The sequence below is a fragment of the Stegostoma tigrinum genome, chromosome 45, assembly GCF_030684315.1.
Source record: "Stegostoma tigrinum isolate sSteTig4 chromosome 45, sSteTig4.hap1, whole genome shotgun sequence".
Lineage (NCBI taxonomy): Eukaryota > Metazoa > Chordata > Chondrichthyes > Orectolobiformes > Stegostomatidae > Stegostoma > Stegostoma tigrinum.
In genome coordinates, this window is record NC_081398.1 from 2,756,857 (window position 1) to 2,784,129 (window position 27,273).

Genomic DNA, 27,273 nt, shown 5'->3' on the forward strand with positions numbered 1-27,273 from the left:
ATAGAGGATACAAAAAATTCTCCCCGCAATTTCCTCCCTAACTTCTCCCAACATCCTGGGACACGCAGGATCTGATATCAGTACGCTATTGCAATCTTGGTGAGTCATTGGAAATGGCTTAAGATCTTTTCAGTCTTCAAATGATCTTGGTCTCCTCCACAACTGTAGATTATTCCATGCAACAGCTACACCAACTAGCTCTATCTCTGAAATGTTAGGTGGATTCAGGATTTGGCTTGACCTGGTCCCATTAACTACGTATCCATGCATTGCATTCGTGTGACGATGTAAGCTTTCTGATGACCTCCACAGACTTACTCCAGTCCATGCTTCTTAAGATCAGACCGATGGCTTGTTCATGTTTTTGTGATGTCTTGGCTGTTAGGTGCCTTGTGCTGAGCCAATCCCTTCTCCTTCCAGCATTATCTCTTCAGTTTCTCACTAATGCCACGTTCCCTTGTTGCTGACAAATTGGTCAACGTTCCAGCTTTGAGCTAGAAACCAGTTTCGGACATCATTGCTCTTGTTGGGGAGAGTTCCCACTTCCGTCCACAGGCTGGCGTTCCAGGGAGGACACTGAAAATGCTGCAGAGACACCGAGGAGCTCTGCAGGCACATTGAGCTGAACGACTGGGAGGAGTTTGCTAGCAGTTGCTCAGAAGGAGGCGTTAACTTGTCTAACAGGCTGCTGAAGGTGAGGCGATGGCGTGGTGGTGGCCTTGTTGTCATTTGAATATAATAAAAATGTGGAAACCCATGGCTGATGATGACCATGAAACAATTGTTACGAAGACGCAGCTTCATTTGAGGGAGGGTAATCTGCTGCCCTTGACCGGTCTGACCTACATGTGTCTCCGGACTTGCAACAGTGTGCTTGACTCTTTTTATCTGCCCTCCGAAGTGGGCCTGAGGCAGTAGTTACGGCTGATTACAGGAGATGCTTCCTTTCGTTGCTGACCGTGTGGGGAGAAGGGTGGTGGGTCTGCTTTGTATGAGCATGATTGAAATCCCTGTCTACCCTGAACCAAATGCCTGCTGCTCATGTCCGTTTTAAGGTACTGGTCAGTTAAATGTGCATTCCTAGGATGGGTGACTGTGACTGGCCAGAAGAGAGACAGAGTCATTGAGTCATACAGCAGGCCCTTCGGTCCAACCCGTTCATGTCAACCAGGTTTCCCAAACTGAACTTGGCACGTCCCTCTAAACCTTTTCCTATCCACATACCCGTCCAAATGTATTTTTAAAATGTTGTAATTGTACTCACTCCTATCACTTCTTCCTCTGGCAGCTCATTCCTACACGTACCACCCTCTGCATGAAAAAATTGTCCCTCAGATCCCTTTTGTATCTTTTCGCCCTCACCTTAAACCTATGCCCCTCTAGTTTTGGACACAGCTACCCTGGGGAAAAGGCTTTGTTTATTCACCTTGAGTATACCCTTCATGATTTTATAAGCCTCTAAGGAAACCCCTCAGTGTGCAATGCTCCACACGGGTAAAAGTCAAAACTTATCTGTTCATGAGCTCTCTCATGCTGTTCAGTGTCGGTAACATTCCTGTATGTCTTTTTTGCACTCTTTCTTTCTAGTTTAGTAACATCCGTCCTATAGCACAGTGAGCAGCATTTTATGCTGTAATCTCATGGTGGCTGTATCTTGTGTAGCCATTACATGTTAACTCTGCACTTAATGGTCTGAGCCATGAAGGCAGGTGTCCCAAACGTTGCCTTCACAGCCCTGTCTACCTGTGCTGCCCCTTTCGAGGAACTCTGTACCTGAGCCCCTAGGCCTCTCTGTGCAACTACAGTTCCCAGGGCCCTGCCATTCATTGTGTAAGACTGTCTTGTTTGTGTTTGTCTCACCAAAATGTGAGGTATTGTATTTATCTGAATTAAACGCCATCAACCGTTCTTCGGCCCACTGGCCCAGTTGATCAAGATCCCCTTGTACTCCTAGATAACCTCCTTCGCTGCCCACTGTGCCACCAATTCTGTTGCCATCCACACATGCGCTATCCGTGCCTCCTGTATTCTCATCAATATTGTTTATATGAATGAGGAACAGCAGTGGACTCAGCACAGATTCTTGAGGCACACTGCTGACCGCAGGCCTCCAGTCTGAACTACCCGCTACCGTCACCCTCTGTCTCCTACTGCCAAGCCAGTTTTGTATTCATTGACTAGCTCTCCCTGGATCCCATACGATCTAACCTTACTCACCAGTCCACTGTGTAGAATCTTTTTCAAGCGGCTTACTAAAGCCCATGCAGACAATGTCTACTGCTCTTCTTTCGTCTATCTTCTTGGTCACCTCCTCATAAAAAAAAATCCAAACAAGTTAGCGAGACACGATTTCCCACGCACAAAGCCATGTTGACTATCCCGAATCAGCCCTTGCCTTTTCCAAATGCATGTAAATCCTGCCTCTTAGAATCCCCTCCAAAAACTTACCCACTGCTGACGTCAGGCTCACTGGCCTGTGGTCCTGGCTTTTCCTTGTGGCCTTTTGTTTTAAACAAAAGCACAACGCTAGCCACCCTCCAGTCTTCCGGCACCTCGCCCTTAGCAGTCAGTGATACAAGTATCTCTGTGAGGGCCCGGCAGTTTCTTCGCCAGCTTCACACAATGTCCTGGGATACAATTCATCAGGTCTTGAGGCTTTCTCTACCTGAGTGCTTTAAGACCTCAGCACTCCTGAAATGTGGGCTCCTTTTGAGACATCACTGTTTATTTCTCAGAGTTCTTTAGCTTCCAAATCCTTCTCCACAGTAAATACTGGGGCAAAATATTTGTTGTGTATCTAACCCTATCTCCTGTGACTCCACACACGTACGTTGTCAGTGATCTTTAAAGGACCCTGTTCTGTGTTTCCCAATCCTGCTAGCCTTGCCCTTCACCCTCACAGGAACACACAGTCTCTGAACTCTTATTATCTCACTTTTCAAAGCCTCCCATTGTCGGGCATCCCTTTGCCTGCAAACAGTCTACTCCCATCATCTTTTGAAGGTTCCGCTCTAATACTGTTAAACCTAACCTTTTCCATTGCTATGTTAAAATCAAAAGAATTATGGCCTCTGGTCCCAAAATGTTCCCCCACTGACACCTCAGGAATATCCTTTCTGAATATCACAGAATCCCTGTGGTGTGGAACCAGGCCCTTCAACCCAACAAGTCCCACTGACCCTCGGAGCATCCCACCCAGGTATGGGCCACCTACTCTACACACCCCTGGGCACTACAGGACAATTTATCACGGCCAGTCCACCCTAACCCGCACATCCCTGGACACTATGGGACAATTTAGCACGGCCAATCCACCCTAACCCGCACATCCCTGGGCACTACGGGACAATTTAGCACGGCCAACCCACCCTAACCCGCACATCCCTGGGCACTATGGGACAATTTAGCACGGCCAGTCCACCCTAACCTGCACATCCCTGGGCACTACGGGACAATTTAGCACGGCCAGTCCACCCTAACCTGCACATCCCTGGACACTACGGGACAATTTAACACGGCCAACCCACCCTAACCTGCACATCCCTGGGCACTACGGGACAATTTAACACGGCCAACCCACCCTAACCCGCACATCCCTGGGCACTACGGGACAATTTAACACGGCCAACCCACCCTAACCCGCACATCCCTGGGCACTATGGGACAATTTAGCACGGCCAACCCACCCTAACCTACACATCCCTGGGCACTACGGGACAATTTAGCACGGCCAACCCACCCTAACCCGCACATCCCTGGACACTACGGGACAATTTAACACGGCCAACCCACCCTAACCCGCACATCCCTGGACACTATGGGACAATTTAACACGGCCAATCCACCCTAACCTGCACATCTTTGGACTGTGGGAGGAAACCGGAGCACCTGGAGGAAACCCACGCAGACACAGGGAGAATATATAAACTCCACACAGACAGTTGCCCGAGGGTGGGATCGAACCTGGGTTCCAGGCGCTGTGAGGCTGCGGTGCTAACAATTGAGCCACTGTGCTGCCCCTGAAAGTACTGCAAGCCTGGTGGCTCGGTGATTAGCAGTGCTGCCTCACAGCACCAGGGACCCAGGTTCGATTCCAGCCTCGGGCAACTGTGTGGAGTTTATATATTCTTCCCATGTCTGTGTGGGTTTCCTCCCACAGCCCAGGGATGTGCGGGTTAGGGTGGATTGGCCGTGCTAAATTGTCCCGTAGTGCCCAGGGATGTGCGGGTTAGGGTGGATTGGCCGTGCTAAATTGTCCCTTAGTGCCCAGGGATGTGTGGGTTAGGGTGGATTGGCCGTGCTAAATTGTCCCATAGTGCCCAGGGATGTGCGGGTTAGGGTGGGTTGGCTGTGCTAAATTGTCCTGTAGTGCCCAGGGATGTGCGGTTTAGGGTGGGTTGGCCGTGCTAAATTGTCCTGTAGTGCCCAGGGATGTGCGGGTTAGGGTGGATTGGCCGTGCTAAATTGTCCCTTAGTGCCCAGGGATGTGTGGGTTAGGGTGGATTGGCCGTGCTAAATTGTCCCATAGTGCCCAGGGATGTGCGGGCTAGGGTGGGTTGGCTGTGCTAAATTGTCCCGTAGTGCCTAGGGATGTGCGGGTTAGGGTGGGTTGGCCGTGCTAAATTGTCCTGTAGTGCCCAGGGATGTGCGGGTTAGGGTGGGTTGGCCGTGCTAAATTGTCCTGTAGTGCCCAGGGATGTGCGGGTTAGGGTGGATTGGCCGTGCTAAATTGTCCCATAGTGCCCAGGGATGTGTGGGTTAGGGTGGATTGGCCGTGCTAAATTGTCCCGTAGTGCCCAGGGATGTGCGGGTTAGGGTGGATTGGCCGTGCTAAATTGTCCCATAGTGTCCAGGGATGTGCGGGTTAGGGTGGATTGGCCGTGCTAAATTGTCCCATAGTGCCCAGGGATGTGCGGGTTAGGGTGGGTTGGCCGTGCTAAATTGTCCCGTAGTGCCCAGGGATGTGCGGGTTAGGGTGGGTTGGCTGTGCTAAATTGTCCCGTAGTGCCCAGGGATGTGCGGGTTAGGGTGGGTTGGCCGTGCTAAATTGTCCTGTAGTGCCCAGGGATGTGCGGGTTAGGGTGGGTTGGCCGTGCTAAATTGTCCTGTAGTGCCCAGGGATGTGCGGGTTAGGGTGGGTTGGCTGTGCTAAATTGTCCCATAGTGCCCAGGGATGTGCAGGTTAGGGTGGGTTGGCCATGCTAAATTGTCCCGTAGTGCCCAGGGATGTGCAGGTTAGGGTGGGTTGGCCGTGCTAAGTTGTCCTGTAGTGCCCAGGGATGTGTGGGTTCGGGTGGGTTGGCCATGGGAAATGCAGGGTTACATTGATGGGGTGGGTTTGAGCAGGATGCCCTTCACAGGGTCGGTGTGGACCCAGTGGGCTGAATGGCCTGCTTCCACACATCAGGGATTCTGTGATACTGCTATGATGTTGTCCCTAATCAAAAACGCCTCTCCTTCTATCCTTCCTACAGCACCCTACAAGAGCTGCCAGCCCTGCCCCTCCCTCAGCCATGATCTGTAATAGCTATCATTTCCAGTCCCATGTCCCTATCTTGTGTTGTATTCACCTACCTGAGCCTGTCAGGCATTTTGCGTTGAATTAAATGCCATTTAATTTATCAGTCTCAGGTCATTTCCTACCATGCTGCACCGATAGCATCTTGTGGCTGAAAAGTGGGTGTCAATTTTGTCTACCTGCTCGACTTCTACACCACTACCTGCAGTAACTCTTGGGTCTATCACAAACGGTGCTATATCATTTCATAATTCGAGCTACAATTGGGTAATGATTGAATGACTGGTCAGAGAGGCAGGAGTGACCATGTGCAATCATTGACAAATGTCGCAACTTTTCCTCTGATAAGCTTCCAAGGATGTTTATGAAATCGCTGCTTCTAATCTGACCAGGATCCAGAGTGAGAGATGACCCGAATTTCACATTTGAACTTCCCCTGTTCCCTCACCAAAGTGCACCCCGCACCTCTCCACAACACCGTTTTTCAGGGGTGAGTCTGCAGCCAGTATTGAGCAGGGCCGTTCGACTTTGGGAGGCATCGCCATAGTTTGAAACTTTGCCGAGGGCTCTCGGAGTTCTGGATTGCTCAGCTGGTTTCCTACAAAAGCTGCCAGCCGTGGAATCAGACTCTGTTCCCTGCCTGGACGGGATGTTTCCGCGTGGAGGCTGCTCCCAGAGATGGGATCATGGGTCAGGATTTCTGTGTTCCTTTGCGCATGGGAAATTTCAAGGGAAGGGGCCGTGCTGCCCTGTGTCATGTGCTGTAATCCTGGCTGCAGAAAAGCAGCCAGTGACCTTTGTCACTGACTGACTGAGTTAACCAGCTGGTTAATCGTTGCCTTCTTCAGCAGCTGGTTTAACACTTCAACGTGGAGACAGAGAGAGAGAGAGAGAGAAGGGGGTGGGCTAAAGGAAATGAAGTAAGTGGAATCTGATAACTTTAAACAGAGAAAGGGGGTCATTGGGTTCATTAGACAACACTGTGATCAGTTCCTCCAAGGGGAGGGACTGTAATAAGTTTGAAAGTGAAAGTCTTAATACCATTTTAAAACAACTCTAACAAACTTCTTGTGATGAGAATGGAGAGGCTTTGGTTCTTTGTGGTTGAGGGGACCTAGAGAGGCTTGGATGGTTGCGATGCAAAGTGACACAAACGGCGAGGATGGTGGGATGGCTCGGTGGCTTAGCTCTGCTGCCTCACGGCACCAGGGACCCGGGTTCGATCCCACCCTCGGGTGTCTGTCTGTGAGGGGTTTGCGCATTCTCCCCGTGTTTGTGTGGGTCTCCTCCCACGGTCCAGAGATGTGCCGGTTAGGGTGGATTGGTCATGCTAAATTACCCCATAAGTGTTTAGGGATGTGAAGGCCGGGTGGGTTAGCCACGGGAAGTGCAGGGTTACAGGGATAAGGTTGAGCGAGTGTCTGTGTGAGGTGCTGTTCAGAGGGTTGGTGTGGACCTGATAGGCCAAATGGCCTGCTTTCACTTTGGAGGGAGGAGGATAACTTTAACATTGTAGGGATTCCGTGATTGTGAAGGGTCTCATTCTCAGCGTCTGCTCAGTTAAATCACCACTAGTCATCTCTCTGTAATTAGGGAGTGGCCTGTGGCCTGGGAAGATGACAGTGACCGAGCTGGATCTCCTACGAGAGCAGAGGTTAATGGGAGATTAAATTGAGTTAAATAAAAACTGAAAGAACTGTGGATACTGTAAATTGGGAGCAAAAACAGAAATTGCTGGAAAAGCTCAGCAGCATCTGTGAAGAGAAGCCAAAGTTAATGTTTTGGGTCTGGTGACCCTTCCGAGAATCAAGTTCAGGATCTTTGGATGTCTTGATAGAGTAAATAAGGAAACTGTTACCATAGACACCCGAAGGATTCAGATTGAACAGAATCACAAACAGAACCAGAAGGGGAAGATGAGAGATAACGGGAACTGCAGATGCTGGAGAATCCGAGATAACAAAGTGTGGAGCTCGATGAACACAGCAGGCCAAGCAGCATCTCAGGAGCACAAAAGCTTCTAAGATGCTGCTTGGCCTGCTGTGTTCATTCAGCTCCACACTTAACAATCTCATCTTACCCTTCTAAGATAACAAAGTGTGGAGCTCGATGAACACAGCAGGCCAAGCAGCATCTCAGGAGCACAAAAGCTTCTAAGATGCTGCTTGGCCTGCTGTGTTCATTCAGCTCCACACTTTGTTATCTTAGAAGGGTAAGATGAGATTGTTTTGTTTTAACACAGTGAATCCCTATTTTTTTAAGGAATGACTTGCATTTTAGTAGTGCCGTACATAGCATCAGCCAATGAAATATTGTTTTCAATCGTAGCTGTGATGTCTGCAACACAGCGGCTAGTCACCTCAAATACACTGCCTGAAGGGGTAATGTGAGCAGATTCAAAATGAACGTTTGAAAGGGAATGGGAGAAATGGGAAAGGTTTGTGAGAAGAAGCAGTGGAGCAGAGGTGGTGGTATTAATGGGAGAGATGTCTTGAGGAATCAAATGGCCTCTTTCCGTGCGCTGTGCCATTCTGGTGGCTCTGCAGAAGCTGCTGTGCATCATTTGGGCATCAAAAGGGATATGTTTTTAGCCTGTGGTACAGGTTATTAGCATTCCTAAACGCATGCTACTGCTTTCCATCGATGACGAGGCGTGTGCTAATATTTTGCTGTTCCTTACACCCCAGCCACGACCCTGACAGCACTGGGACGTGAGAACTTGGAGCCAGCGAGTTGGGAAGAAGCAGGATTGAATGACATCCAACAAGCTGAGAGAGCTGCTTTACGCTAGAGTGGACATTTGGAGACGGTCCCTTGGCAAGGTGATGCGACTTGAAAGGAGTCAGCCCAGAGTTCCTGCAAACAGCGGTTACAGAGCCTGAGGCCAGAGATTGTGTAGAGCAGGTAAACCATTCCAGGAATGCGTGCATGCTGAGGTACAAGAGGAAGTGGATGATCACAAACAGTCAGAAGACTGAGCCTGATGTATCAGCACCTGATGAGGTGCTGTACAATAGTGACATGTTCAAACAACAGGTAGAGGAGGAAAAAATTAATGCATTCTGGGCTGACCCTCGCTGGGGCACGGTCCCCCCCCGCGCGCGGGCGCGCTGACCCTCGCTGGGGCACGGTCCCCCCCCCGCGCGCGGGCGCGCTGGCCCTCGCTGGGGCACGGTCCCCCCCCCCGCGCGCGGGCGCGCTGACCCTCGCTGGGGCACGGTCCCCCCCCCCCCCGCGCGCGGGCGCGCTGGCCCTCGCTGGGGCACGGTCCCCCCCCCGCGCGCGGGCGCGCTGACCCTCGCTGGGGCACGGTCCCCCCCCCCCGCGCGCGGGCGCGCTGGCCCTCGCTGGGGCACGGTCCCCCCCCGCGCGCGGGCGCGCTGGCCCTCGCTGGGGCACGGTCGTCCCCCCCCGCGCGCGGGCGCGCTGGCCCTCGCTGGGGCACGGTCCCCCCCCCCCCCCCGCGCTGGCCCTCGCTGGGGCACGGTCCCCCCCGCCCGCTGGCGCGCTGACCCTCGCTGGGGCACGGTCCCCCCCACACAGAGGGGTATATGGTTGTTGTTTTTATGCTGTGAGAATGCTCATGCCAGTAGGAACTGGTCAGTGGGTGCCCTGTTTGCACACCCCTGGCTGCAAGGTGTTGCTTGTCTGAAGTGTGGGGGGTGAGGCGTTGCTGTTTTGTTAGATGTTTACACCCAGTAACCTGGGGCTTATGTTACCTGGCCCCAACGAAAAGAAAACAAAATGCTGGTCGTCCCCTTGCCTGATTTTGGATCTTGCTGTGCACATGTTTGCTGTGTTTCCTACAACACAGCTGCATTGAGTGTGAAGTGATTCAGAAGGTCCAAAGGTGCCGAAGAGATCAGATTATAATTCCCAGAGATCGGTGATCCGATCAGGGGTTGGGTGAGAGGCTGGGGACACGTCTGGCGTTCCCGGTAGTTTTCCGGAATTCCCTGTCCTGCCTCGGGCAACTGCCTGACGTGGTGCTGGGAGACGACTCCTGCGTAATGCAGGCCGACGGCTTTGTCTGCACCTCCTGTGCAAATAAGGCCCCTGTGCTGCTCCTCCCTCAGCCCATAGTTCAGTGACCTGTGACATCCTGTAGAAGGTACCGGAAATCTGCCACCAGTCTGGCAGGGGCTGGGCTGGGTGTGGAGACCGTATTCATTCCAGTGCTGAACTGGGGAAGTTTCTCGGAGTGTTACAGGTGCCTCTCTAAGCAAACACTAGTTCCTGTTTTGATTTCACCGCACCACAGCGTCTGTTCCAAAGATGCCTTTGTCTTTGCCACTCTGTGAACCTCCACGTTACAATTTGGGACGCAGTGTTTCCCTCTCCTCTTTGCTGCGACGCAGTTTAATAAGTTGTAGGGAGAAATTAGTTTTCTATTTGTGACTTATCTCTGGTTGCTGTGACCCACTGAGTTGGGTCAGCTCTCTGCACTGAGCTCGCACAGTTTCAGTGCAGGTGTGAGGGGACGTAGAGCTTGGCCCCCCGGCTGTTTCGGGATAATCTCTGGATAATCGTGCAGGCAGTGAGCGACTGACTTGTGGTAAGGACAGAAGTCTATTCAGTCCCTCAAATACTTACTATCCCACGAGATCAAGAGTAATCTGCAGCCTAACTCCATCTACATCTCTGTCCCACATTTCGTAATCATTTTGATTCACAAGAATATCAGATTTAGAATTAATCAATCCAAAGCCATTTTTGACAAAATAATCCAATTCTACCACCCTCGGTTTGTAAATCTGACCATAACTTTTAGTTTCCCCAACCCTGAATTCCAGACTCAAACCAGTGGAAATAGTTTCTGTCAGTCCGTTTTGTTCCTCTGAAAGCAAAGATATTCGATCAAATCACTGAAAACGGTCTAGTTTGTGCAAGCTGTCTTTGAAATTGTTCTTAAAACAGGATTGGGTTGTCAGCAGTAATCTGCTGAGGTTTTAGGCAGTTCAATTGATGCTCAGCTTTGGGCTTCCTGACTGACTGGATCACCACAGAATATTCTCTGACTTTAAATAAAGACAGAGACCATTCAGCCCCTTTTCTGGCACATTGGAAAGGCTATCAGTGAGTCCCATCTCAGAATCCTCCACTTTTACCCTGTGTGTCTGTGTGTGTGTCTGTGTCTGACCTCGGTAACTATTCTGGTGACCTTAGAGCCCTTTGAAGATTGTTTCAGACGTAACTTGAGAGTTTTTTTTATGTGAAAGGCAGAGAATTGGAAAGGGGGAGTTTGCAAACAGTTCCTATAGCAGGAAGTGGAAGAACATGGTTTATACTGCAAAGTTAACACAGGTGCCTTTTCAAAGTTGTATTTTTGGTCATTCTGACTGGCGCTCATACGTTGAGATTTCCTCTTTTGATGCCTCCCCCTCTAGCTCCCACCCTTTGATCCCCTTGTCTGAATCCCCAATGTTTTCCTTTTTCCCCTCGACCACCCAGGTTGCACTCTTTCTCTCTCTGTCCCTCTCTTTACTGTCCACCTCTTCTTCCTCTATCACTGTATATTTGTCTGTCCCTTTTTCCCTTCTTCCTTGTTTTCCTATCTGCATACCTCTGTTTTTTCCCCCCTTCCTACTCCCATTCTCTCTGCCTCTGGATCTCCGTGTCTCCCCCTCTCTGTTTGCGTCCTCTCCTCCACATCTGCCCCTTCCCATCTGTGCTCTGCTCTCTTTCCCTTCCCCGATCTCTCTCTCTCTCTCTCTCTCTCTCTCTCTCTCTCTGGTTCCCCCTGTTTTCCCCACCCTACCAACTCTCTCTTTCATTCCAAATGTCTCCCTCCATCTCTTCGCCCTGTCTCTGTCTACCAACCTCCCTCTCTCTTTCTCACATGGATCAGAATAACCAGAGAACCTGTGCTGTTTCATGTGACATTTCTCCCCAAAAATAGCCAAGAAACTTACCACAAATCTGACTACTTCCGCCCATCTGAATTGCCTCCCTCCTCTCTGTCTCTTCTGATCTCCTGTGCTTCAGTAGCATTTTTTACTAGTGTTTTACTTTGCATTTCTGAAGTTTACAGCTTCGATCTTTTCAGCTGCTAACATTTGTGATTTTTAAAAAAAATTTCTCTCTCTCTGTGGCCGACTTCAAGAGCGTTTCTGTTGAGTCCCCTGTCTGCGGCACATGGACCAGAGGTGACCCTCTCCCTGAGCTGTGAGAGACGGATTAGGCAGGTGGGTGACTGGGATGGGGCCGGGATACCTGCGGAAGAGCAGTAGAAGCTGGGGGCGATCTGCAAAAGCAGCAACAGACAGATGCAGGAATGAATGCTTGGCACTAACCTTCAGACCAGGACTGTGGGAGGATTCCTAACTGAGGACTGACTGTTTTAGTGTGCCCCACAATGCCAAATATTAGTGATGTTAGCTACTGATGAGGGACGTATTAGGTGGAGAAGCTGCAGGAGCTGAGGTTGGAGCGTAGAAGATTGAGAGTGGATTTAATAGAGGTGTTTAAAATTATGGAACGTTTTGATAAAATAGATTAGGAAAAGGTACGTTTCTAATGTCAAAGCTTGGCTCCTAAAGTGTGAGGTGATGTATTTTGGCAGGAAGAACATTGAAAGACAATAGCGTTATACCCCTGATTTTGTAAAGGGGGTGGAGGAGCAGAGGGAGCTGGGCATATTGATGCACAGATTATTGAAGGTGGCAGGACAGGGGTAGGGGGGCAGTAACTGAAGCACACAGTCTCGTAAAGAGGGGCACAGACGAAGGAGCAGGGAGGTGATGTAGAACTTGCATGAGACACTTGTTGGACTTCAGCAGGGAGTACTGGGCTCTGTCATAGAAAGGATGTGAACACACTGCAGCAAGTTACAGGAATGGCCCAGGGATGAGGAGCCTGTCTAATGTGGATAGATTACAGAATTGGGAGCCGCCTTCTGGGAAGGAGAAAGACTGAGGGGAGAGCTGATGGTTGGGGTGGTGGGTGGCGGGGGGAGAGGGGGAGAGGAGAGAGGTCGGTGTTTACAAAATCATGAAGGAGCTGGATAGAGTAGATTGGGAGAAACCATTCCTGTTCGGAAACAAGAACGAGAGGGCCGTACATTTGAAGTGATCTGCAAAAGAAGCAAGAGTGAAGCGAGGAAAATCTTGTGCACCCAGTGAGTGGCTGTGGTCTGGGAATATGAAGGAGGCAGGTTCAAGTGAGGCGTTCGAGAGGGGCATTGGATGGGTGTTTGGATTGGGGGAAGAAGTGTACAAGTGTTTGGGGGAGAAACAGGAGATCGGCACTAGGTAGTGATGCTTGTTGAATGAGCTAGCACAGACACGTTGGGCTGAATAGCCTCCTACACAACAATCCTGAGCGGTGACCGGCGAAAGTACCGGGATGGTGGGGTTGTGAGGGGGAATGGGATGTGATTTGTTGTAGGCAGCAAATTGTCGCGATCTGGAATCGAGGGATGTGGGGAGGGGTTGGAAAGTGGCGCTGAAGCCCGAGATCGAGGCTCAATGGACCGAATGGCCTCCCCCAACCTCCAATTCTTCGTTTTCCCTGGACCACGCCCCTCTGGAAGTGAATGCAGTGTGAACGTTCAAGAGGGGAATGAGATTAGGAACGAGGAATCAGATAAATAGTTGGAGGAAAGCTTGCTGGGGGTGGGGGGACGCGCGGGGAGCGGGGTGTGGTGGTGCTGTGGGGGGGCGAAAAGGGAAGTGGGATTAGTTTGCAGCCGTTTCTGAGGACCAGAACATGGCAGATGGGCGGAACGGCCTCTTTGCTCTGTGGTGACGCCGTGAAAGGGTTATGATAGGTTTGTGAATCTCGAAGAGCCCAGGAAGGAAGAATTCTTGGCCGGCTGCCCCAGGGCCAATTGCATAAGTTACAGTTTGCTGCCTATCTGGTCAGCAATGTAACACACTGTTCCATCAGTGAAGCAGATTATCTGCCTTCCAGAGTCCGGCTCTCCCGAGTGAGGAGCTCTGCTCCCACAGAAGTAGGTGGTGGCTGGCAGGAGGACCCACAGTACAAGGAGGTACAGGTAGGGTGCAGAATGGTGGGATGGCCCACGTTGATTGAGTCCCTCAGCACGAGGAGTTGAGGGAGAGCTTTGGGAGGCAGTGACGTGAACAAGGGATACCCCTGGGCAGGCTAACCCTGCCCTCACCAGCCACCTAATGACCTCCTGGAAGGTCATCCAATTGCCGCCACCTCTCCCTGGGAAGCACCCCGTGAGGCCAACTTTTTTTGACCACAAGCTGAATCTGTAGCCCACTGTATCCTTGCCCGCTTCCTTCCCACGCCAGCGCAAAGCTGGGGGCGAGGACCGTTCCCTGGGTGGGAAACAGCCCAACAACACACGGTGTGTTTCTGGGTGGGATCTTCCTGTGCGCAAGCTGGCTAGGGGTGGGTCTGTCCTGAAGTTCCGAGGTGCACCCCACAATGTGAGCCTGTCCTTTTTAGTTTGTGTTATTTCAGTGTCGGGATCGCCAGTGTTTTTAAAAACTGTTCTCGAGCTTAAGATGTCACTGTCTCTCACTGACCCCACGCCCCGGCCCTTTCTGTTCTGTGCGAAGCAGGTGGAAGGTCACTGGCATGGCGAGCCGCGTTCCAGCTGAGGTTCCTGACGGTGGTTGGGGTTGGGTGATAGTTCTGGCAGCGTTCCTGATGTCAGCTCTGGTGTTCGGCATCATCCGGTCCTTCGGCGTGTTCTTTGTGGCATTTGTGGAGTACTTCTCGGAGGCTTCGAGCCGTGTGTCATGGATCACATCGACTGCCATCGCCATTCAGCAGTTTTCCAGTGAGTAGGTACATTGGTATGAGACGGCAGCGGTTTTTATGGGGTGATACCGGTGGTCTCTTATCCAGAATATGGGAGTGTGGATTACTCCCTGTGTAACTGTGCAGAGTCACCGTTAATTCAGCAGGGTAAGGATTACTCCCTGTGTAACTGTTGAGACACTGTTAATTCAACAAAGGTTTTTTACTGTATGGCTTTACAAAATCATGGTTTATTCAGCAGGGTCAAGCCCACACACTATTGCAGTACAGAATTAGTATTTGTTCAGCCAGATAAGAGTGAGTTGTGTATTTGATTACCAGTATTTACAGTGCTGTATTTATACTGCTGGAGATAATGAGTTGAATGCATTTTGAGAAATAACTTGTGCTGTTTTATTTTCCGTTTAGGTCCCATCGCCAGTGCTTTAAGCAATTACTTTGGCGCCCGTCCTGTGGTGATGTTGGGTGGCTTTCTGTCCAGCTTGGGGCTGATATTTGCTTGCTTAGCTACAAACGTGATTCATCTTTACCTGTCTATTGGACTGCTCTCAGGTGAGACAGAAAGTGGCAGAAGGTTACTAATCGGAAGGTGTTCACATGACGACAAAGATAGTCACACAGCACAGAAACAGACCCTTCAGCCCAACTTGTCCGTGCTGACCAAGTTTCCCAAACTAAACTAAAACAAACAAACTAAACACTCCCTCTGTGTGAAATAATTGCCCCCTCAGGTCCCTTTTTAAATCTTTGCTCTCTCATCTAGGGGAAGACCTTGGCTCATCACCTTATCTATAGCAGTTATGAGTTTTTTAAACCTGTATAAGGTCACCTCTCCACCACCTGGGCTCTAGACTGCGTAGTTGTAGGCAGATGATGTGTGATTAGGTGCTAGGCCACTAAGTATCATTGCACTGGTGAGGCACAAAGCCAGTTTCTGTATGGCTGGGCTTCATGTAGAGCCGTCACACGGAGCTGTCTCCTTCATTTTCCCTTCCATTTCCTGAAGGAGTTCTGATTTGGGCTGGGCCGTGAGGCTGCAGTGGCTCTACGTGAAGATGTGAGGGGGCCGTGCTCTGTTCCATTTGCAGCATTCTAATGGTGCTGATAACTACAGGTTATCCAGATAACTATTGCTAAGGGCATCAAGAGAGAGGCAACATTCACGCTGACCTGTGTGACTGTATGGGGCTTCGTACAAGCCAGGCGTGACAGAAGAAAATTGTAGACAATTATGTGGTGCAGGATTGGAACCCCAAGTAGACTAGGCCAGGGAGGGGAGCATTATGGCTGTGCTCCCTTGAGGGGCAGTTACGACAATCTACGAGCTAAATGCTTATTTCACTCATGCCAGCCTTTCATTTCCCTATTTTATATACTGAAGTTAGATTTTCAAAATTGTAAAGTAAATTTGAACTCATTAGGAGTCTGTTATTAGCAGCATTAACATAACCACAATATACCCCATGCCCATCAATAATAGCTCCACTCTAAAGCCCACATTGTAATCAAAAGGACATAAATTGAAGTCAATGAACTGCAATTACAATTATATAACTTCTGAAATCTGGTCATGTCTTGAAGTGCTTTGCAAGAGTATAATTTGGAGAACATTTGACACCAAACCATTGGAGGAGGGTGGCATGGTGGCTCATTGGTTAGCACTCTTGCCTTGTGGTGCCAGGGGCCTGGGTTCGATTCCAGCCTCAGGTGGCAGTCTGCACGTGGCGTTTGCACGTTCTCCCCGTGTCTTTGTGGATTTCCTCTGGGCACTCCAGTTTCCTCCCACAGTCTGGGGATATGCAGGTTGGGGTGGGTTGGCCATGCTGAATTGTCCCATAGTGCCCAGGGATGTGCGGGTTAGGGTGGGTTGGCCGTGCTAAATTGTCCCATAGTGCCCAGGGATGTGTGGGTTAGGGTGGGTTGGCCGTGCTAAATTGTCCCTTAGTGCCCAGGGATGTGCGGGTTAGGGTGGGATGGGCACGCTAAGTTGTCCTGTAGCGCTCAGGGATGGTAGACTGAGTTGTAGGGGGATGGGTCTGGGTAGAATGCTCTAAGGGTCAGTGTGGACTTGCTGGGCTAAAGGGCCTGTTTCCACACTGTAGGGATTCTATGATTCTATAATGTCTTAGAAATGTGATCGACCCATTTGATTGACAGTCTTAAGGGCAGCACAACTAAGTTTCGATCTACATTGGCTAAGGCCTGCATAATAGGCTGGTTATCAAAACTAAATCCCAACGGGTTAAAGATGCACTGGCATCGAAGATGCAAGGCTGTCCAAGGGACAGAGTGTGGTGGTGAGCAGTTAACACAGAACAGTGATGGGTGTTCAGGAAGACAAAGGCAGATCAGTGAAATGGGAAACAATCCTAATTTCATTCACTGCAGAGATTTTGAAGAGTTAGCCCACAGAGCCAGAATAAGAGAAGCTTATATCGTTATAATTGGTAGTTGTCAGTAAAAGTATCAAAGACATCAGCTTTTTTAAATTAGATCCTGCAGTACTTTTTTGGCCAATTAGCAGGTGAATTGAAATCTTAAGACTGATTGTAGGTTTTCTCTTGCTCACTTCTGCTATGCACATCCTTATTTTAAAAACTGTCACAAAATGTTGGATAATTTTGTGGTCAGATGATATAAAAACTGGAAGGTTGTAACCATCTGAAGTGGCTAAGACTTTTTTTCATAGGAAAGAAGAAGTGGCTGAGGGGTGACCTGATGGAAAACATTCGGATTGTTAAAGGGTTTGAAACAGTAAGCATCACAAAGGTGTTTCCACTGGTAGGGCAGACCAGAACCAGGGCCTCTCAATAGTACGGTGTCACTAACAAATCCAAAAAGAAATTCAGCAGAATGTTCTTTATCCAGGCAGTGACGGAAATGCTATACTAGAATGACGCAGGGAAAAGCTGATGAACACACAAGAGAGAAAGGCTTAGAAGAATATGCTGTTAGAGCAGAATGAAGCTCATGAGGAACAGACGGACTAAATGCCCATTTCTGTAAAGTAATCCCTGTTTATTCAACCATGCTTTTAATCATGAGATCACATAAACTACACATTTTCTAACATCTCCTTAGAAACCCTACAGTGTGGAAGCAAGCCATTCAGCTCATCAAGTCCTCACCGACCCTCCGAGAAACATCTCAACCAGACCCACCAAAACCCCATATCTCTGCATTTCTCATGACTAACCAACCTACTCTGCACATCCCTGGGCACTATGGGACAATTTAGCACGGCCAGTCCACCCTAACCCTGCACATCCCTGGGCACTATGGGACAATTTAGCACGGCCAATCCACCCTAACCCGCACATCCCTGGGCACAATGGGACAATTTAGCACGGCCAACCCACCCTAACCTGCACATCCCTGGGCACTACGGGACAATTTAGCACGGCCAACCCACCCTAACCCACACATCCCTGGGCACTAGGGGACAATTCAGCATGGCCAATCCCACCCTAACCCGCACATCCCTGGGCACTACGGGACAATTCAGCACGGCCAATCCACCCTAACCCGCACATCCCTGGGGACTATGGGACAATTTAGCATGGCCAATCCACCCTAACCCACACATCCCTGGGCACTACGGGACAATTTAGCATGGCCAATCCACCCTAACCCACACATCCCTGGGCACTACGGGACAATTTAGCACGGCCAATCCACCCTAACCCGCAATCCCTGGGGACTACGGGACAATTTAGCACGGCCAACCTACTCTAACATGCACATCCCTGGGCACTATGGGACAATTTAGCACGGCCAATCCACCCTAACCCGCACATCCCTGGGCACTATGGGACAATTTAGCACGGCCAATCCACCCTAACCCTCGCATCCCTGGGCACTATGGGGCAATTTAGCACGGCCAATCCACCCTAACCTGCACATCCCTGGGCACTATGGGACAATTTAGCACGGCCAATCCACCCTAACCCGCACATCCCTGGGCACTATGGGACAACTTAGCACGACGAATCCATCCTAACCCGCACATCCCTGGGCACTATGGGACAATTTAGCACGGCCAATCCACCCTAACCCGCACATCCCTGGGCACTATGGGACAATTTAGCACGGCCAATCCACCCTAACCCGCACATCCCTGGGCACTATGGGACAACTTAGCACGACGAATCCATCCTAACCCGCACATCCCTGGGCACTATGGGACAATTTAGCACGACGAATCCATCCTAACCCGCACATCCCTGGGCACTATGGGACAATTTAGCACGGCCAATCCATCCTAACCCGCACATCCCTGGGGACTGTGGGACAATTTAGCACGGCCAATCCACCCTAACCCGCACATCCCTGGGCACTGTGGGACAATTTAGCACGGCCAATCCATCCTAACCCGCACATCCCTGGGGACTGTGGGACAATTTAGCACGGCCAATCCACCCTAACCCGCACATCCCTGGGCACTATGGGACAACTTAGCACGGTCAATCCACCCTAACCCGCACATCCCTGGGCACTACGGGACAATTTAGCACGGCCAACCCACCCTAACCCGCACATCCCTGGGCACTATGGGACAATTTAGCACGGCCAACCCACCCTAACCCGCACATCCCTGGGCACTACGGGACAATTTAGCACGGCCAATCCACCCTAACCCGCACATCCTTGGGCACTACGGGACAATTTAGCACGGCCAATCCACCCTAACCTGCACATCCCTGGGCACTACGGGACAATTTAGCACGGCCAATCCACCCTAACCCGCACATCCCTGGGCACTACGGGACAATTTAGCACGGCCAATCCACCCTAACCTACACAGTGATAATCGGCACTTATTAACCCTTTCTTGTCCAAGTGAAATTAAATTGCTCTCTACAGCTTTCCCACTACTGGTATTAGGCCAATTGACCTTTCAATGCCTGGTTCATCATTTGACCTGAAACTGTGGGCCCGTGGCCTTGACCTCAGAGTAGCCCAAACAGGGGTTTGTGGTCTGTTACTGTTACAAATTTACATCTGTAAAGGTGTTAGTGGAACCTTCTCACACCGAAGGTACCTGCCAAACTTTCCCTTCTCTATCTGGGTGTACTTAGGTTCTGCATCACCCAAAGTCTGGCAAACATATGCGATTGGGTGTTCCTCTCCATTGGGACATCTGAGAGCTAGCACTTCCATAATACCGTGTGGGGAGGCATTGCATGTCAGCGTGGTTTATCATTGCCTCATTATAAACACGGGTGTCACGTGTATCCTTTCTGTCCCTCCGTACTGCTCTGGTGTTTAAGGAGAATTGAGAGATTAGGGCTCCAGTTTCTGGAAATTTCACCCTTTTTCTTAATCTCACAACATGGATAAATACATTGTATAACAGTCAACACTTGACATGACAAAAAATGGAAAGGAGACATTTAAAAAAAAAAAACGGTACACTAGATGTTTCACAACACTTGGTTTTAGAGGTTGTATTTCTGACATTTACATTTTGGGTCAAATGTTCTGTAGTGCTTACAGCCCTGTGGGGGTCTGCAGTTTTCTGCCTTTCATTGTAGAGTGATGGAGGGGTCTTAGGCTGACATTTTCTCCGCTGTGCTTGTGTGGTAGCCAATGTGCCGAACTTTACAGTGTTCCTTGGCGTGTAATCCTGGGCTTTGGAATATGGTCGTCTACATTATTCGGCCGTTGACACTTCCTTGCACTGGAGGACCAGCACATTTTGGGCAGCTCGAAGAATCTTTTTCAGAGCTGATGGTCCTCCGCCGGTAATTGTCTGCCCCTGGGAATGTCCCACAGAGCACAGAATCCTACATTTCAGAGATGCTTGTGACCAACCTCAACAGAAACTATCTGTTTCTGGGCCTGCTTGCTTCCTGCAGCGACCTAGGGTGTGCTCTGCCCCAACTGGAGGATTTTCTTATTTTTGAACATCTGCTAAGTACTATTCTTTATCCACCTTAATCCTATCCAATTTCTTCACTACTTCCCAGATCGCTATGTTGTGCCTCATGTTTCACAAAAGGAAATCTAAAATACTTCCATCGTGCTGTGCTTTCTGTCTGCAGAAGCCATCATGTGACTATCCTTTTACTCTTTACATGCTCCTCATAAAAGATGTTGTATTCATGCTCTATTGAACCTGCTAAGCTTTGCTGAGAAATTCTCTTTGCCTGACTTACTTCCTGTTTCAGTTCTCCTCTCTGTACTTTCCTTCTTTATTTACATAATGTCATTCACAACCTCAAGATGTCTCAGGCCACACCGTGTACAGCGGATGCAGTATACCACATTGGCGGATGTGCAGGTGAACATCTGCTTGATGTGGAAAGTCATCTTGAGACCTGGGTTGGGGGTGAGGGAGGAGGTTTGGGGGCAGGTGTAGCACTTCCTGCGTTTGCAGGGAAAAGTGCCGGGTGTGGTGGGGCTGGAGGAGAGTGTGGAGCCGACAAGGGAGTTACGGAGAGAGTGGTCTCTCTGGAAGGCAGACAGTGGGGGGATGGAAAAATGTGTTTGGAGGTGGGGTCGGATTGCTGATGGCGGAAGCGTCAGAGGATGATGTGTTGGATCCGAAGGTTGGTGTGGTGGTGAGGACAAGGGGGTTTCTCTTTTGGCGGTTATTGTGGGGAGTGGGTGTGAGGGATGAGTTGTGGGAAATGCGGGAGACACAGTCGAGGGCATTTCTCGACCACTGCGGGGCAGGGTGGGGGGGGCATGGTGGTGGAAGATGCGGTCCTTGAAAAATGAGGACCTCTGATGTATGGGAGTGGAATGCCTCATTCTGGGAGCAGATGCGGCGGAGGCAAAGGAATTGGGAATGGGGATGGAATTTTTGCAGGAGGGTGGATGGGAGGAGGTGTATTCCAGGTAGCTGTGGGAGTCAGTGGGCTTGAAATGGATTTAGGTTTCTTGGTTGCCTGAGATGGAGACTGAGGGGTCCAGGAAGGTGAGGGATGTGTTGGAGATGGTCCAGGTGAACTTGAGGTTGGGGTGGAATGTGTTGAAGTGGATGAACTATTTGACCTCCTCGTGGGAGCATGAGGCAGCGTTGATACAGTCATCGATGTAATGAAGGAAGAGGTGGGGTTTAGGATTCTTTTTAGAATCTTTTGATTCCTCCCACTTCCTACAGACAAAGTAGGAGGGGCCATGGGCACCCAAATGGGTTCAAGCTGCCTCTTTGTAGGTATTGTGGAACAATCCCTCCTCCGTACCTACACTGGCCCTAAACCTTCCTGGACCCCTCAGTTTCCATCTCAGGCGACCATCTAGAAACCGATATCCATTTCAAGCCCACCAACTCCCACAGCTACCTAGAATACACCTCCTCCCACCCACATTCCTGCAAAAATTCCATCTCCTATTCCCAATTCCTTCTCCTCCGCCGCTTCTGCTCCCAGGATGAGGCATTCCACTCCCATACATCTCAGATGTCCTTGTTTTTCAAGGATCGCAACTTGTGGTATATTCCAATGTGGTATACTGCATCCGCTGTACCCGTTGTGGCTCCCTCTACGTTGGGGAAACCAAGCGGAGGCTTGGGGACCGCTTTGCAGAACACCTCCGCTCGGTTCGCGATAAACAACTGCACCTCCCAGTTGCAAACCATTTTAACTCCCCCTCCCATTCCTCAGATGACATGTCCATCATGGGCCTTCTGCAGTGCCACAATGATGCCACCCGAAGGTTGCAGGAACAGCAACTCATATTCCACTTGGGAACCCTGCAGCCCAATGGTATCAATGTGGACTTCATAAGCTTCAAAATCTCCCCTCCCCCTAGGGCATCCCTAAACCAACCCAGCTTGTTCCCACATCCCCTAACCTGTTCTTCCTCTCACCTATCCCCTCCTCCCACCTCAAGCCGCACCCCCATTTCCTACCTACTGACTTCATCCCGCCTCCTTGACCGGTCCGTCCTCCCCGGACTGACCTGTTCCCCCTCCCTACCTCCCCACCTACACTCCCCTCTACAGGCTCCATCCCCGTCCCTTTAACCTGTCTGGCTCCTCTCCCCCTATTTTCTCCTCTATCCATTTTCGATCCACCTCCGCCTCCCCCTCTCTCCCTATTTATTTCAGAACTCCATCCCCCTTTTTCTGATGAAGGGTCTATGCCCAAAACGTCAGCTTTTGTGCTCCTAAGATGCTGCTTGGCCTGCTGTGTTCATCCAGCCCCACACTTTGCTATCCAGCAATAAAGTATGACTTGGTCATTTTCTTGTTTGTTCCATGATGACATCTGTAAATCTTATTTGCTGTGTGTTTGTGTGGAATCATGTGGTTGATTTTGACTCCCCTTTGGAATGATCAACACTTGTTCAAAATGGGAAAGAAATGTTGGCAATGAAAAAATAAAGGGAAACAAGCCATTTGGGTGGATGGAGCCTTTGTCTGCTACCCTTAGTTTGAAAGATGGCACATCTAACAGTGCGGAACTTCCTCAGCTCTGACCCTCCAACAGCTCAGTGCTCTGTCCCACTGACACGGCACCCCCTCACCCAGCACGGCACCCCCTCACCCTTCGGGCTGAGAGTCCCATCTGCTGGAGACATGGTTGACCACCCTCTTTCTCTGCTTCCATCTGTGCACAGGAGTGCTGAGCTGAATTGTGACATACGGTGTCTGGGATGGGGGGATTGTGTGTTTTAGTCGTTCACTCACTCCCCAGGCCCATTCTTTTGAGCTCTGATGGTGAGATCTTCTACTGTGGTCAAACTTTGCCCTCGTGTTCTGTTCTTTTTGTAAACTTAAGATTATCTGAATTCTGCTGTCTGTACCTTCACTCACAGCTAGCCCTATTACCCTGTTATCCCAGTGGTTGCTAATCCATGTTGCAAGTTTTCACCCTTGTTTTCAAATTCATTTATAATCTCAACCCCCTGTCACTATAAGCTGTCAATGACTTTCAGCCCCCTGAGATCTCTGCACTTCTGTAACCGAGGGCCCTTTGTTGATTGCTATCACTCCCCCTTTGGTGGCCCTTCTTTCAATTGCTGGGCCCCAAATTTTGCAAATTGTTCTCTAAACCCATGCTTCTCCACATGGTGGTCTTCGTTTTTTTTAAAGACACCCCCTTATAACCTATCTCTGGATTAGAATTTTGCTCCTGCAGACTCACAGCACAGAAACCGGCCCTTCGGCCCGATCTGACCGTGCTGACCAGAACGTTGGCAACAATGGAAGGTTTGAATAAGGAGAGGCTTAACCGAGTGAGACCTTTTATTCCCTGGTGTGTAGGAGACTGAGCGGTGACCTTGACAGAGGTTTATAAAATCATGAGGGGCTTATATAAAGTTGAATAGCCGAGGTCTTTCTACCAAGGCAGGAGAATCCAAAACTAGAGGGCATAGGTCTGACTTAGTATTCTTCTGTGGGGCATTGTTATAACTTGTGTGGCCATGAAGCATTTTGGGGTATGCCATTGCATTAAAATTGTTAGAGAAATATGGGGTTGGTATTTTGCTGTTAGTGTGTAAACATTGCGTTCTCCTGTTATTTGCCAGGCTTCGGCTGGGCGCTCGTCTTCACCCCATCGGTTGCTGCTGTCAGTCGATACTTTAACAAGAGGCGAACTCTGGCAATGGGGATGGCTTTCACTGGAGTTGGAATTGGCTCCTTCATCTTCTCCCCACTCTTCCAGTACCTAATTGACGAGTACATGTGGCGGGGGGCGCTGCTGGTCATTGCAGGAATGATGCTAAACCTCATGGTGTGCGGTGCACTGATCAGACCCCTGACCCTGAAGGAAGACCTGACTCACGCAGAGGCACCAGGCGAGGGGTCATTGTGTTGCCGAGGCGCCAGGAAAATGGTCTTCGACCTGCTGGACTTGAGCCTGCTGCGACACTGGCCCTTCCTAACCTTAGTGCTGTCTGTCACCTTGATTAATGCTGGCTATTTTGTGCCTTACGTCCACTTTGTGGCCCACGCCCAGTCCATCGGCTTTGATGAGTACGAGGCTGCGTTCCTGATGTCGGTGGCGGGGGTGATGGACCTGATTGGCCGCCTGCTGTCTGGCTGGTTCTCTGACCTACGCAAGATGCGCCTGGTTCACATCCTGATCTTGTGGACCTTGCTGACAGGGCTGAGTCTGCTGGCCATCCCCTTGGGCCGCACCTACCCTGTGTTGATGTTGATTGGCATGGCCTACGGGTTCTGCGCTGGGGCCTTAACGCCTGTGGTGTTCTCCTTACTGCCTGAGATAGTCGGGATCGGGAGGATTTATGGAGCATTGGGACTGCTGCAGATGTTGGAGAGTGTAGGGGGACTGCTGGGAGCACCGATATCAGGTAAAGAAAGCTCCCTCTGTTCTGAATTTTGTGCAATGGACACTTGGGTGTAGGAACTTTGAGGCTATCAAGTTTATAGAACAAATGTGGGTAGTTGGAGCTCAGGCACAGGTCATTCATGATGTAATTGCATGACTGGCACTTGCTTGATGGGCTGAATGGCCTCCCCCTGTAGCTAAAAGGAGGCTGATCCTTTATTCCCAGGGGAATCTTCCTCCTGAGGTGTCATGCTCAGAGCTGAACACACTGGCTCCAGATGGAATCTGGTTAAGGTTCAGTAAGTCTGAAGCATGACTTATTTCTTCCAGCTTTGAGATAAAGACTAATTTTCCATTGGCCGCTTTGAATGCCTTTTATTGCTCACCACTGTCTTCAAGTGATTTGCTTGAAAATCTGGTGGAACTCTCTGTTCCTCCCGTTTCTCTTTTTTTTTTCTTACCCCTTGTTTTTAAACAAACCGTTGAACGTGCGTTTATATAGCGCCGTTGGCAAGGAGCTTCCAAAGTGTTTTACAACCAATGTTACACTTCTGAAGAGCAGTTCTTGTTTTATTTCAGCAAAAACTATCTCCTACAATCTGTAACGATTGAGGAATTAATATTGGCCGGGCCATCGGGATGATCTCCCTGCTCCTCTTCCCTCAGAGGCCGCGGGATCCCTTTACATCCACCTGAGAGGGAAGGTAGGGTCTCATCAGAAATGTCTTGATCGTGCAGAATTCCTTCAGTATGGCACCAGGTGTGCCCGATGAGCCTAAATATTGCCATTTTTCTGGAGTGGGGTTTGAACCCGTTGTTTTCTAACACACAGGCGAGCGTGTTCCCCTTGAGCCACTGAAAAAGTTGTAATAAGAACCCCTCCAACTCAATAACGACTAGGCCCAGCTCTTTGCAACAGGCTGACCTTTTTTACTTTTAACACTTCTCTTCCAGGCTGGCTGCGTGATGCAACTGGTAACTACACAGCTTCCTTTGTGGTGGCAGGTGCTTTCCTCGTGCTCAGCAGCCTGGTTCTGTTTGGGATTCCTGGTGCCTTGTCCTGTTCCTGTGTCCTGCCTGCCAGGCATCCGCAGACAAAGAATGCAGAGGAGGAGGAGGAGGAATGCAAATCCGTGGATGGCTGGAATGTATCTGTGCTGGAGGAGCAGTGCGTCCCGATTGACCCTGCTAGTATTGCTTCCAGAAACACAGAGGTGGCCTGAATTAAGAGAGGTGTAAATGCTGGGAGTGGACGTTGACGTTTAAATTGACCTGTCTCCAACTCCAAGTGAGAGCGGAGTGAGTGTTGACGCCGTTCCGTCAGCTGTTGCAGGCTGGAATGGGATGGAATCCATGGCAAACAGTCTATTTAAACGGAGCCTCTACAGACTACAGCAATGCGCTAACGGCCCCGAGGGCAAAATCCTTAGCAAAAGGCAGTATGTGGTTGATGGTGACGTGATGCAAATTTGATTCTGAAAATTATTAACTTTACAATTGTATTGATTAAGAGCAGCACTAGCAAATCCTCTCCATTAGACTGGAACGCATTGTGCCACAGTAGCCTATTAATGTTGACTAATCCTTTAACACTCGCCCATTTTCTCTGGTCCCACCCCCATTTAGTGATGTCTTTTTCGTACAGGCACTGGCACAGCCTGACTGGCAGGATTTGCCTTTGGGAACCTGGTCTAATTGTGCATTTGTTGATCTTGGCAGAGAAGGGGCAGGGCTCTAATCATCATGGCCTCTGAGTTGAAGGATTCGACTCCCAGCCGCTGGAAAGGCTGTGTGTCCACATGGTTGACAGTAAGAGCAGGTGTGATGGTTGCTGCTGTTGAGTAGTCTGTTGGTGCTCGTCATTAGCACCTGCAGATGTAACACCTGAGGCAGGTGGCCTTGAGGAGAGAGCAGAAGGTACTAAGGTGGAGGAGACACTGGTGGCAGTGTGAACGGCCGCCAGACGGCAGAGCGCTCAACTCGGGACTTCTGCAATGAGCAGTTACGCTGTGCCAACCCACCGTCACTCTCACCTCACTCTTCAGACACCAGCTCCTGTATCAGACCCTGAATTAAGATATTAGCTTATGTATCAAGACATGATAAATGCTCACTTGCAACCGATAGAATCATTGAGAACCTATGTTAACTAGCTCAGGGCAACCGGAATTCAATCAGGCTTCAATTTAATTGCTTTTTTTCAACTTTTTATTGTTTGTGTAAACCTGCCAAATGGAAGTTGGGGCATGTGGAAAGCAAGGAATACCTGAAGGTGGGAATCTTTCTTATTGGACGGACTGTCTACATTGTACTCGCTGCCCCTGTCCTCTTTCCTGCTAGGCCTACACCAATTTTGTGCCTTCGAACTTGGCAATTGAGTAAGTGGGTGATGTGACTGATTTGAAAGTGGGGGGTTTCCTGTTAGATTTCTGGTCGGATTTCTCAGGAGTCTGCTGCTCCTGAGTGCTACCAAAAAAAAACTTGCCTGTTCATTGCTACATCTTGAATAAAACTGAGAAAATTGAAATAATAAAATAATTCTTAATATACTTTTACAGCTGTCTTCTCTTTGTTAAAACTGTGCTCCTGCCAACTGCGCCTTGGCTGGTGCTGGGTTGGTCTGTTTGGTCAGGGTGCTACCGTTTACACTGGTCATCTGAGCCAGGGAAGATGAACATTCTCTGGCCGCGTGTGTGCGTGACTGTCTGGTGAGGATAGGATTTGGATCTTCATGTTGTCATGGCTAGCCTGACTCCATCTGTTATATGGGCCCCA

General features: G+C 49.9%; 1 protein-coding gene across 15 annotated transcripts; it reads left to right on the forward strand.

Moving 5' to 3' along the window:
- Window positions 1-5,911: 5,911 nt before the first annotated feature.
- Window positions 5,912-27,025, forward strand: slc16a13 (solute carrier family 16 member 13). Of its 15 annotated transcripts, none has more exons than XM_048524136.2 (7): window positions 5,912-6,008; window positions 8,206-8,422; window positions 11,622-11,703; window positions 14,050-14,273; window positions 14,663-14,806; window positions 23,735-24,520; window positions 25,453-27,025. In XM_048524136.2, exons 4-7 carry the CDS (start codon window positions 14,069-14,071, stop codon window positions 25,719-25,721), a joined length of 1,404 nt encoding a protein of 467 aa, XP_048380093.1. In that variant the 5' UTR covers window positions 5,912-6,008; window positions 8,206-8,422; window positions 11,622-11,703; window positions 14,050-14,068; the 3' UTR covers window positions 25,722-27,025. The 15 variants fall into 15 exon arrangements, with proteins under 15 accessions (XP_048380093.1, XP_048380103.1, XP_048380102.1 ...); XM_048524134.2 differs by lacking the exon at window positions 5,912-6,008 and adding an exon at window positions 6,309-6,438; XM_048524139.2 differs by lacking the exon at window positions 5,912-6,008 and adding an exon at window positions 6,309-6,438 and having other exon boundaries at window positions 14,053-14,273.
- The last annotated feature ends 248 nt before the right edge of the window (window positions 27,026-27,273 follow it).